The following is a 13,525-nucleotide window of genomic DNA, read 5'->3' on the forward strand; positions in this document are numbered from 1 at the left end:
CTGGATGTGTCAGGGTCTGCATGTCCTTATTACCTACACATCCAAGGACACGCTTCGCATGCATGTTCTTCACCCGAGAGTGGTGGTGAGGATGTTAATAATTATTGTCATTAATGAAGGCCTGCATCAGCTGTTGTCTCCAGCGTGCAAAGGTCTCACAGACCTGGTTCACTGCCCCCAGCTCATGTAGCTCTCTGGGAATACTGTATTTCCTTTCGATGGATAGTATCATTCCTATGGTTTGGACATTTCTCTCTTTATAGTGGATGTATATTGGTTTTTGTAATTCACAATTTTGGTCAAGGTTACTAGTGCAATATGTCTGCCTCCGATGGGCCAACAGTGGAGCCTATGGCCTCAAATACGGTGACCATCAACAATGCTGCAGATATCTCTGTCATCATAGGGTACTTTCTGGTGGTGATTGGGGTTGGCGTTTGGGTAAGTCTTTTCTGTATTTGTGATATATGTAAATGTGATACACCTCATATTTATTTTATTGGTCCCTAAAACGATGATATTTTATGCACAGTAGGCTGATAGATATGCTGTTACAATATCAAGTTCACTTATTTGGAAGATTCATACAGGAATTCTTCTTGACTTACATGAGGATGAGTGAAATAATACATCAGATTAAAATAGACATCGATTTTAATAAGTTGTGTGTCAAGAGACAATGACGTCAGGATGATAACACGACTATCTATTACTGCCTAATTATAAAATGAAAGGGAAAACATTTGAAAGTCATAATGTCTGTGTATCTTGTAAGTCCATGTCAAGGACAAATCGTGGAACCGTGGGGGGCTATTTCCTTGCGGGACGCACCATGGTGTGGTGGCCGGTGAGTTATGACACACACACATGCACGCATGCACGCACGCACGCACGCACGCACGCACGCACACACACACACACACACACACACACACACACACACACACACCAGGCCGCTGACAGCTTTGGCTGGGCCCGGGACAAAGACATCCGAGAGGGCCCCAAACCCAATCCATACAATGTAATAAGGATCCAATTCTGGGCCCCCTCTCTCCCTGGGCCCGGGACAAATTACCCCTTTGTCCCCCCTTGTCGGCACGCACACACACACACACACACACACACACACACACACACACACACACACAACCATTATGCCATTATGGTAATGGCATCCTTTACTGAATGCAGCAGAGAGCAGACATTGGCATTACCATTAGCCATCATAAGAGTGTGCTTTATGCCTTTCTCACCTGCAGTTTTAGGCAACATAATCGCATGTGTTGTCTGTGTCCAATCCACAGGTGGGTGCATCGCTGTTTGCCAGCAACATTGGCAGCGGCCACTTTGTCGGTCTCGCAGGAACAGGAGCTGCCAGCGGAATAGCTGTCGGGGGCTTCGAGTGGAATGTAAGTAATGGAACTGATGCGTATCTGGACATGGAGTTTTCCCAATTTGTAATGGTTAATAGAGGATACTAAATCAGTCCACTAATAACTTCTGAGTGTCATTCGTTTGTTTATTTGTACGTCCGTTCGTTCATTCGTTCATTCGTTCATTCGTTCATTCATTCATTCATTCATTCATTCATTCATTCATTCATTCATTCATTCATTCATTCATACATTATTTTTTTTCAAATTTATTCTACCAGGCTATATTCATTGTGCTGCTTCTGGGCTGGATATTTGTTCCTGTATACCTTACAGCTGGGGTAAGACACATCTTTATATATACCATCCATCACAACCTTGATAACATGACTGCTCGTATTAGTAGTAGTAGTAGCAGCAGTATTAGTAGCCTTATTTTACCCCATGGAGTAAAATAACACAATTTTCCCAGTACATGATTTCATTGTTTTATTGTTGCGCATTGTCACATTATAACAACATGGGATGTGTTGTAGAAATACTTGGGAAGAAAAATGCTATAAAATTTAGTCTCCCTGTAGCTAAAAGTAGTCATTTTGCATTACTGCGCCTCTACATCATTTTGAAAACAAGCTGGATCTGTATTTTTAAAACATAGTTCAACATACTGCCAACGTTTTCACTACCTTTGTTTCTGCACAGGTGATCACTATGCCACAGTACCTGAAGAAAAGATTTGGAGGCTCCAGAATCAGTCTGTACCTATCCATCATCTCACTGTTCCTGTATATCTTCACAAAAATAAGTGTGAGTAGAGTTCCCTTTATTTCATCACCTGTGCAGAAAATGACTGTAGTGCAGCATGGTAAGGGGCTCGGCGTGCCTATGGGGACCCGGGTTCGAGCCTGGATAATTTCTGGCCCGACCCAATCTCTCTGAGTCTCTTCATGTGGTAATCTCTACTATCCTTTCCTCAATAAAGGCCAGCATCGAAGAGGTAGAGAGGGGCTTTTGGCCTTCATTGAGGCCAGGCTAATAACAAAAGTCCATTACAATTGTTTACAAATAATACCCTAGAGCTCTGTGTGTACATTCATTATTGCGTCTTCATTCCACTGTCCTCAACACACTAACACACACTCACTCACGCACGCACACACACGCACGCACACGCACACACACACCCCAATACCATGTTTTCCAGGTGGACATGTTCTCTGGGGCCGTCTTCATCCAGCAGGCTCTGGGTTGGAACATCTATGTTGCTGTGATAGCGCTGCTCAGTATCACTGCCCTCTACACAGTCACAGGTAAATATAGCACCACAGATCTTGGCATCACATGCAGTAGGCCATACAGTAGCACCATACTATTAGAACTTCTTATAGATACTCACACACAGCAACACTCTGTCTCTGTCTCTCTCTCTCTTTCTCTCTCTCTCTCTCTCTCTCTCTCTCTCTCTCTCTCTCTCTCTCTCTCTCTTCACATACACAACCTCTCTCACATTCACTTGGCCATAGTTGAGTTGCAGATGACATGTTTGTTCGTATAGCCATGACAACAACAATGCGCCTCTTTCTTCCGTCCGTGCCCGTAATTGCGCCCCCTCTCTCCGATTAGGTGGCCTGGCGGCGCTGATGTACACGGACACGGTGCAGACCTTCGTCATCATCGCGGGGGCCTTTGTCCTCATGGGCTTCTGTGAGTCCTCCGTCCGCATGACTGCACCCGAGCGTCCGACACACTGCACACAGGGAGCTCAGCACACGGTGACCCAGTATTCCAGCGTGGCCTGGCCTCCCTCTCTGTTTATTTGTCCCACTGCTGCCGGCTTGAAACGGTTTTACTGTTAAGATTCCTCAAAATAGGAAGACGATGTGGCCCCACAAACTTAAGAGCCTAAGAACATAGCAGATAAAAGTAGAGTGATGAGCAGTGCAAATACAATTTTTGTTTATCTCAATTTGATTCTTCAAATAGGAAGACAATGTGCCCCACAAAAACACAAGAGCTTAAGAATGTAGCAGATGAAATTCGTGAAGTTAGAAATTAGTGAAGAGCAGTACGTATATATTTTGTATTTGTCCCCACTTTACTGTACAGTATATGTAAAGATAATTCAAAATAGGGAGACAAGACAAGGCAAGTTTATTTGTGTAGAGCAGTGTTTCCCAACCAGGGGTACGTGTACCACTAGGGGTACGCAAGCACACCTCAAGGGGTACGCGGAAAAATTTAATAATAACAAATATATTGAGTGTAGTCACATTGGGATAGAGGAACAGAGCCTGAATGAGGGCGAGGTGTACTCATCATATGAAAAAGTTGCTAAGGGGGTACGCAGGACAAAAAAGGTTGGGAAGCACTGGTGTAGAGGATCTCATACACAGAGGCTGTTGAGAGGTGTCAAAAGTACAAGTCAATTAATGGTGTAAGTACAACACCGTTACACCATCTGTTACACCAGTTAGTCCATAGTATCTAATTAGGAAAACACTAAAAACCTAACAATAACCCACCACAAATTTGATCCAACTGACGCAGAGCCAAAGTATACTGGTGTCTCAGACAGTGTTACCAGATTGGGCGGTTACCCGCCAATTGGGTTACTTGGGATGTCCGTCTGCGGGTAAAAATGGGGAAAATTGGCCATTTGGCTTTTATTCTGCCGTTTTTGGCCCATAACTCATTTAACTCAATGCGATGTGTTGAAATTGGGCGGAATTTAGTGCAATTTGGCGGTTTTTGAGAACCTTTTGGGCGGGATTTGATCAGACACATCTGGCAACACTGGTCTCAGAGTGTGTCACTCGTGTTATTCGTGTTGGAAGGGAAATGTGTGGGTTTTTTTACTTTTACTTTTGACACCTCTGCGTAATAGTAACTGGAAAAAACCCTGCATGATAGGGGTGCTTGAAAACATATCCATTCAGATGTTTAGCTTTGTGCTGCTGCTGTTGAAAATCATTGTCAGTCATTGTTAGTCATTGCAAGATTGCAAGATAATCAGTTGAATCAGCTGCAAGATAATCAGTTGAATATGAAAATATCTGAAACAGAAGTCACCTGTCAACTTTGTCCCTTTTTTCCATTTCTTTCTCTCTCTCTCTCTCTCTCTCTCTCTCTCTCTCTCTCTCTCTCTCTCTCTCTCTCTCTCTCTCTCTCTCTCTCTCTCTCTCACCAAAGCCTTCTATGAGGTTGGTGGATACACTGCATTGCTTGAGAAGTACAGCACAGCCATACCGTTCCTCCGGGAGACCCAGGACCCCCTGCGCTACAACATCTCCGACCAGTGCTTCACTCCTCGGCCCGATGCCTTCAACCTCTTCCGGGACTCGGTCACGGGCGACCTGCCCTGGCCCGGAGTTCTGCTGGGCATTGCCATCAACGGAGGCTGGTACTGGTGCACAGACCAGGTGAGAGGAGGACCAACTGTCCGCATAACCCCCCCCCCTACATAGGTGTTGGTAGTTTGCAAAGCTTTTAAGGGTTGAAGGTCAGATTGTAGAGAGTCTATGTTGTTGGGGGTTTGGGGTTTTTCTCCCTGGCAAAATGTGAAAATACAGTTGTTGAAAGTGCTATTTTAACGACGCCATACAAGAATGGGTATATATAGACATGCATTTAAGGGCCTCCCTGGCTCTTTGGCCCCTAGGCCTAGGCCCAGTAGGTCTGTGCACTAATCTGTCTATGCCTGGGTCAAGACAAGGATAGGGCCCCCATACAGCCTGCCAAGGTTAGAATAGGGTCCCCACATGAGGGCACTGGGCCCCAGGTCAAATGCCTTGTTCACCCCTGCTATAGATCTGCCCCTGGGCAGGCACCAGAGTGCCAGGGAAGGGAGTGCAATAGTGGTGGATAAATTAATCTTGACCCATTTATACAGGTCTCTAGAGGGGCTCAAAGGGAGGCAGACTCTATTTTCTGTACTTTAGTCAGTGCATTACAGTAACAGCATTTTAACCCACTTCCCATCACTGGCTCTTTAAATGGACTGATAGGTTTCATATTTCAGAACAGTAGATGGCTGAATGAGTTTCGTTGGCCAAGTAGTCTTGCATGATGTGCAAGGACTTTGTAAGTGTTAGCTTTCTAAACATTGGATAGACCAGCAGTAGTGTACATGGATATACAGTATCACACAATATCCAACATCTGTAACATACTGCACATAACATGTAAAATTCTTAATAGTCTTAATACGTAAAAATGTAAAATGTCCTTGTTGTCTTGGTCAGGTAATTGTGCAGCGGTGTTTGGCAGCTAAGAACCTGTCCCATGTGAAGGCCGGCTGCATCCTGTGTGGATACCTGAAGCTCTTCCCCATGTTCCTCATGGTCTTCCCTGGCATGATCAGCAGAGTGCTCTACCCGGGTCAGTCAATACCAATCTGAAGAGAACCACACTCTACATCATTACATTACATTACATTACATTGCATTTGGCAGACGCTTTATAACCAAAGCGACTTTCAGAAGAGGACATAATCAAGCCAACATCACACATCAGTGGTCTCCAATTATTTTTCCCACAACAAACAAATCGGCCGAGCGTATGGCCACATATACGTAGCATGCATATATGTTTTTCTTCATTCCAACCTCATGGCAGGCCAGACGTTTGCCATGCCCGGCCCAATCTGGCCCGCGGGCCACATCTTGAGAAATGTTCTTCGGCAATAACATGACAACCCATACCATGACAACCCATCCACATCTTACACGAGTGAGGAAACGGAAAAAGGTAGTTTTGACACATGAGTAGGCACACACAGATTCCATGAACAATGTTTATTATAAAAATTGCAATATACACATTGTATATGGAATGTGTATGTGTGCCGTACTCATGAGGAAGGTGAGATATTATATATGGGCCACATGGCCTACTTTTATCGCATATAACAGACTATAGTAGTCATATTGTAAGATTCATATATTTGTTTTATGTATGGGAAATGTTGCTTGCTGGTGTCTTATGTTCTCCAGATAATATCTGATAATATCCTGATAAGTAGTTTCCCAATATGATAAAGTGCCTCAACAACATCTGCTTGTTGCGCCCAGCAGCACTGCTTATTAAATGTTGCATGGTGGATCATCATCCTTATTCAGCAATGTTGATGGGCTGTGCCTCCAGCAGATGTTGTTTTGGGCACACTCAGGCAAAACGTTTGTCATGAGACTTAAGATTAATATCCGGTATTAACTATAAGCAAACCCCAGGAACCAGTCAGGTTATTGCCTGGCAAAACTGCTGTAAAAAGTTTCAACACACTTCATCACCTTTGCCAAATCTCAATGGTTAGGGGAACAGCTGCCTAGCAACATTGCCTTACATTTTAGATGACCAGTGCATCATCAGTTTTAGAGCTTTGTTGACTTTGGACCCCCTACTCAACTGTAAATAGTGATGTGTAAATCACTTCAAATGGTTAGTAACACTGAATACCGTTTCAGCGACGTATCATTAAGACTTGTGTGCATTTGTTCCTACAGATGAGGTGGGTTGCGTGGTGCCAGAGGTCTGTAAGCAGGTGTGTGGGACAGAAGTCGGCTGCTCCAACATAGCGTACCCCAAACTAGTGGTCAACGTCATGCCCAATGGTAATGCTCCCTCACCAGCATTTGCTACTTGCTATTGCCCCCACGTACACTGGAATCGCCTCTGGGCAATAGGCCTAGGCCTATATCATAATATTTTCTTCATTTTCATCATTTGAAAGATGTTCATTCACTATCTTTTCTGCTGATGTATTCTGTCAACCGTACATACTAATCTTTGGTTGCTCATGTGTGCATTTTCTGTTATATCAGCTAGTTATTTACACATTTCATGTAAGTGTATGAAATAAATAAGTCAATATGACTGACAGAGTCTTACTAAATATGTGAACTGCTAAAAAGCACTCTTTTTATTTACTTTGAGGCGTTTTAGCCTTTATTCAGATAATACAATGGGGAAGATGGGGACAGGAAACGAGTGGGAGAGAGATGGGGCAGGGTTGGGACATGACCCAGGCAGGCTGGACTCGAACCTTGTTCCCCATGGACATGCAAACCCATACACTGTGTGTAGGGCTTAGCATGCTGTGTCACAGCAGCCCTCCCACCCACCCACACACACACACAAACTGGACCAAAGTCCTGCTCTGTTCCTCTAAATCCCTTGTAGGTCTGCGGGGGTAGAGAGAGTTGGTCAGGGTTAGGACACGACCCAGGGTGGACTCGAACCTTGTTCCCCATGGACATACAAGCCCATATTGTATGGGCAAACTGGACCAAAGTCCTAGAAAAATAGGAAAAGTTTGGAGGGCTACGGCGTTTTTGGTTGGTAGTCCGAAGGTGCTCTTTGGTCAAAAAAATTGGACGCAAAAGAAACAAAGTATCCAAGGCACTCTTCCCAAAAAAGTTAAAATAGCTTTATTAAATGGCATCATTGTAGAAAAGTTAAAAACACGTTTTTAACTTTTCTACAATGATTTAGCCATTTAATAAATTCTACAATGATTTAGCCACTTCATAAAGCTATTTTAACTTTTTTGGGAAGAGTGCCTTGGATACTTCGTTTCTTTTGGACCAAAGTCCTGTTCTGTTCCTCTAAATCCCTTGTGTGTAGGTCTGCGGGGGCTGATGCTGGCGGTGATGCTGGCTGCCCTGATGAGCTCTCTGGCCTCCATCTTCAACAGCAGCAGCACCCTCTTCACCATGGACATCTGGACACGCCTCCGGCCTCAGGCACGCGACCGCGAACTCATGATCGTGGGCAGGTGAGGGAGGAGCCATGATGGCAAAACAGTGGGTTACTACGTACATACAGAAAAGTATCTTGTCCTCTTTGGATGACAGAGCATCTGCAAAGGGTTAATGTAATGAAAAATTGTAGGAAGGTGACAAAGTCGAAACCATCATACCAATAGTGTTGTAATTACATTTGTAAGAATATGTCTACTTCATACAAATCTGCTCTTATGTATCTCACTTTGGATAAAGGCATCTGAAAAGTGCAATCAGAGAGAGTAGAGAGAGAGAGAGAGGTTCCATTGGCCCATTGTTTCCGGGTTTTACAATTGCAAGGGGGAGGGGGTCGAAATCCCCCTTTAGGCAGACCTAAGGACTGTTCTATTCAATGCTAGGAGTATTATGACACGCCCCTTTAGGCAGACCGGAACCTGGTCATGTTAGGTCCCCATAGCAACCTATTACATTGGCATATCTCTATATACTTAAAGAATCTCTGGTGCAATACAGTGTAATGAATAAGCAGGAAGACATCCACACATATCCTTTATTATGTCCCCCTCATATGTCACTGTGAATTACGTTTGCAAAAAAAAGACTGGCTGTCTGTCAATGCCTGCACTGAAGGCCTTGGAATCTACACAATGCTCTGGCTGCTGGAATAAAATATCAAAAAGGTTTTGCCAGACTTTAGCCATTCAAACGCTATGAAAAAGAGACCTGTAACAACATAATTGTGCTCTCAGGGACATAAAATGAACAACATCCTTAAATAGAACAGTGGGCACAATAGATAACATTTTTTTAAAGCTCTTAAAAATCTGAAGCACACCTCTTATCTCCCGTCTCTGGGTGTATTCTCTGGATACGCGTTTGCTCAGTGGCAAACAATTGACCCCCCCCCTCTCTCTCTCATTTCAATAGCTTTATTGGCATGACTCATGGAAACAAGGCCGTCAAAACCGGCACACAGCAAAATTATAATACATACTGTATAATAATCAATAAAAAATATTCAGATATCAAATAAGATAAATAGATCAATACAACACACAGACACAGACACACAGACACAGACAAAAGACACAGACACACACGCACACAGACAGACACACACAGACAGACAGACAGACACACACACACACAGACAAGTTGAGGCATACAGGTATACTTATACTTTCTCTCTGTGACCCCCCCCCCGCTCTCTCCCTCTCTCTCCCAGAGTGTGGATCCTCTGCATCGTGGCCATCAGCATCTGCTGGATCCCCGTGGTGCAGGCTGCCCAGAGCGGTCAGCTGTTTGACTACATCCAATCAGTGACCAGCTACCTGGCTCCACCAATAGCGGCCGTCTTCCTCCTGGCCGTCTTTGTCAAGAGAGTGACAGAGCCTGTGAGTGGAGTTGCTCAGTCCAGACAGTGTTTCTTGGAGGGCAGGGGATTCCCTGAAGAGTCATATTTACATATTAGAATATTGCTATGGTGTACATAAAAGGGGTTTCACTGATTTTTCGATACAGCATGTCTTCATAAAATACAGGTTTTTATCATAATTCAGACGTGTCCACTGTGATGTTAAGCAGACATTAATTCAAAAGTGAAGTGATAACTAAAACACTGCTACATATACAGTAGCATGCAATGACGTGCTCAAGCTTAGACTAAGTTCATGTTGTAAACAGGGAGCTGAAAATGAGCCATGTGTAAATTATCAAAAACTCACTTATTACTCACTCACTCACTACTCTCTTAATTTACACTATATCACACTTTTGCAGTCAGTAACTTCTTTTATCCAAACTAACTAAGGCGAGTGTGTATGAATGTGTGTATGAATGTGTGTATGAACGTGTGTGTGTGTGTGTGTGTGTGTGTGTGTGTGTGTGTGTGTGTGTGTGCGTATTTGTGCACATCTCTGTATCAGGGTGCATTCTGGGGCCTGATGGGGGGCCTGGCCATGGGCCTGGCCCGCATGGGGGCTGAGTTCTACTACGGCACGGGGAGCTGTGTGTTCCCCTCCCCCTGCCCCGCCGTCATCTGTGGCGTCCACTACCTCTACTTCTCCATCATCCAGTTCATCGCCACCGGCCTCCTCGTCCTCTTTGTCAGCTACAACACGCCGCCCATAGACGACAAGCATGTGAGTGTCATGCTAAGTAGTCAAGTCAAGGAGACACGCTCACACTATCGCCTCATGATTAATACAGTTCTTATTTGGATTCTGAATCCCACATAAAACAGAGGTGAGTGAATGAAGCAAAGGACAGCTCTCCTCAGATGTTTCTTTATTTATTCACCTACAATTGCAATCGCCAAAACATGCTGGCTCTGCCCCTTAACGTTTGTAGGCGAATGTCATAAAAAGGACATTGGTGTTCCTTAATGAGACCTGAACACATAGTAGACAGCAGGGGTTATTAAACTAGAGGTCGGGACTCCAGACGAGGTCACCAAATGTTATCTCTCCAGTGGGAACTTGGCTGTGTCATTACACCAGGTGAAGCTGCAGAATATGCCTTAATACGTGGCCTTGCAACAGCTTATGAGAAAATGGGGTTGCCAGATGCATCTAGCTTTTCTGTGCTGTTGCCAAACAAGAAGTTCAAGAACCCCTGATATACAGTACATACAGTGGTGCTGCAGAACAAGTAAATAAAACCACTTCCAAAATGTCTATCAGTGAATGACAGAGACTAGTATCCTTTTGAAACGCTGTCTTATTTATCCAATTTACACAGAATGTTCAGGTTTTACCACCTGCACATAATGTACATCAAGATTTTATGGGGTCGACGATGTTGTTGACTTGCATGACAGCAGTGGTGTAGTCTACTTTTTATGGTGGGTATACTGTATATTTGAGCATTTTTTGAAGTGGGTATACTGTATATATTTGTGCTATTCAAAACAATGGATCAATCAATTTTAAGTGGGTATACTGAAATCACTGAAATTTAGAAGTGGGTATACTCCGTATACCCGCATTCTACGTAGACTACACCACTGCATGACAGGGAGTGGAGAGTGCACATCTGATCCTATTCCTCCTGACACTGCACAGGAAATGCATGGGGTGAGATGTAGAGACACGACGGGAGTGGACTATACTGTATATTGACATATGAGTGGGTTTTTGCTTGCACAGCTTTACCGGATGGTGTTCAGCCTGCGCTTCTCCAAAGAGGAGAGGCTCGACCTGGACTGGGCGGAGCAGGAGGCCGCCAGACAAGCACGCAGAGAGGCAGAGCAGAAGACCAAAGCCAAAGAATCTTCAACCCATCAGAATGGTCAGTCACAGGGTGGTTGTCGGGGTGGCATTGCAGCTAGTTGGCGATTGCGGACAAGTGAAGAATGAATGGATTTCAATGGAGCTGCCAAAAATAACATGACTTTTTTCCCCCTCAATTTTTGGCCCAGAAATATTCATAGTTATAAGTTATGAAAATAACTCATTTGAAACACAATTTGATTTTTTGTTTCTCTTGATTGTTGTACAATAAATCAGCATACTGTATTTATGAGGTCACCAAATCCATGAGAGTACATTATAAGTTAGTGCTAATATACGCTTGCTGGGCCAAATAAATATGCATTAGCAGAATGCCAGTCAGTACAGGTTGAAATCTTCTGCCCAGTTGGAAGACCTAAACACACAAGTAACTTGACAATACCTCTCCTCACATACAGTATTTATGAGGGTGATGACTGGATGTTGGAGTAAAAAAAAAATGTTTAGCCATTAAGCCCATTGACTCATTGATTTTAGCTATTAGCCCATTTAGCCCATGTGAGCCTTCACATAACTTATTTGTCAGGGCTGGGGCTGGGGGGAGATTGGTAAGGGGACACACAATAAAAAATACACATCCTAAACCAATATGAATGCTGTGTTCAAGTCAGACATCCTCACATTTTTTCCTGTGGCCTCATGACTGAAGGCTCGCATCAAGTTTTTATTCTCATTGCAATTGGGATTTTGAAAATGTTACACTCTATTTTTTTCTCCATGGAGATGGGACGACAGAGGCCAGAGGAAAGGATGGGAGGACAAAATTGGACTTGTACCCACCGTATGGATTGTGTCGACACAGGGTGCAGAGCCAAAATGACCTTGGAGAACTCATAGATCATACACAAATGGAGGATAGAGAGATACTGTATACAGAGAATAGTTTAGCCTATATAGTATATTGAATTCTGTATATATAAACTAGTAGCTACCATACCTCTTACTAAAGAGCACTCCACATTACTAATTGATCATTTCTGTGTTGTCTGCAGCGGAGGTCAGCAGTCAGCAGTCTGGGCTGTGTCGTGCCCTGGGCTGGGTGTGCGGCATGGGTGGAGACCAGGCCCCCGAGCCCACGGAGGAGGAGGTGGCGGAGGCGTCCAAGGAAGTGCCTGACATAAAAGAGCACCCTGTCTGGCAACACGTGGTGGACGCTAACGCTCTGGTCATGATGGCTGTTGCCGTTTTCTTCTGGGGCTATTATGCATGATGATGTATGGAGATAATCCTATCATCTCTCCCACAACAAAGATTATCCAAAGTCTTCAAATACGCACACAACTGTTTAAATCTTATTAAATAAGCATGGTAGTCAAATAAATGATCAAAGTCAAATAAATAAACATTGGTCATGCTGTTCTGTAAGTGCTTCCTGATTAACATTGAGTTCAACCACACCTCTGCTGAGCTATTACAGCCTTCACAAAAAGTTAGGGGTATTTGGCTTTCAGTGAAATATTATGAGATAATTGGTTGATTTGGAAGTGAAATAGTGAAAAGTAACATGAAAAGTAACATATGTGAAAGTCCTCTTTAAGATTCATCTTGACATATCACCAGAAAGCCTCAGAGACTTGTTGTGATCTGTGTATTTACTAGCCCTTTCAGATGAATCACAAAGGGAGGATACTTCAGTTTAAGAGTTTGCTGAATATCTATTTGATGACTTCCTTGACACCTGTGATGAATTCACCATGGGAAACAGATTACTGCACAACAAAATATTATGTTCATGAGTAATCTGCACAGCACGCCAGTCGAAGCTGTGTTTTTTAAGCTTCAAAATGTGTGTTAAGTCATTTCAGGGCACCATTATGAACTTGTAAACAGGGTGAAAAGTATATGTAAGATTAGCCATTCATGTTTCTCCTGTTAAACTTGAAGGGCTGCAGGGCCTTCCATAAGCTACTACCGCATTAACCCTTTGAGAAGTACCATCTCAAAGGGTTAAGCAAGATCAGACGTGAAGTCCCACTCTCTATATCTTGAGGGGGGAAAAACTGCTTCCCACCTGAAGGGCAGCTTATTACACAGGGGCAAACAACATTCTAAGGGAGAGCCCACTAAGTAAATTGAGTTAAAGGATACTCCAGTCAATTTCAACATGCAGATTAATGCTCAC

General features: G+C 43.7%; 1 protein-coding gene across 1 annotated transcript; it reads left to right on the forward strand.

Moving 5' to 3' along the window:
- Positions 1 to 249: 249 nt before the first annotated feature.
- slc5a2 (solute carrier family 5 member 2) lies at positions 250 to 12,737 on the forward strand. Its single transcript, XM_063204430.1, has 15 exons — positions 250 to 441; positions 776 to 847; positions 1,305 to 1,409; positions 1,655 to 1,714; positions 2,076 to 2,180; positions 2,578 to 2,683; positions 2,997 to 3,077; positions 4,563 to 4,792; positions 5,615 to 5,750; positions 6,875 to 6,982; positions 7,995 to 8,145; positions 9,339 to 9,507; positions 10,039 to 10,254; positions 11,260 to 11,401; positions 12,396 to 12,737. Exons 1-15 carry the CDS (start codon positions 319 to 321, stop codon positions 12,611 to 12,613), a joined length of 2,022 nt encoding a protein of 673 aa, XP_063060500.1. The 5' UTR covers positions 250 to 318; the 3' UTR covers positions 12,614 to 12,737.
- Positions 12,738 to 13,525: the final 788 nt, after the last annotated feature.

Source organism: Engraulis encrasicolus, chromosome 8 (assembly GCF_034702125.1).
Source record: "Engraulis encrasicolus isolate BLACKSEA-1 chromosome 8, IST_EnEncr_1.0, whole genome shotgun sequence".
NCBI lineage: Eukaryota > Metazoa > Chordata > Actinopteri > Clupeiformes > Engraulidae > Engraulis > Engraulis encrasicolus.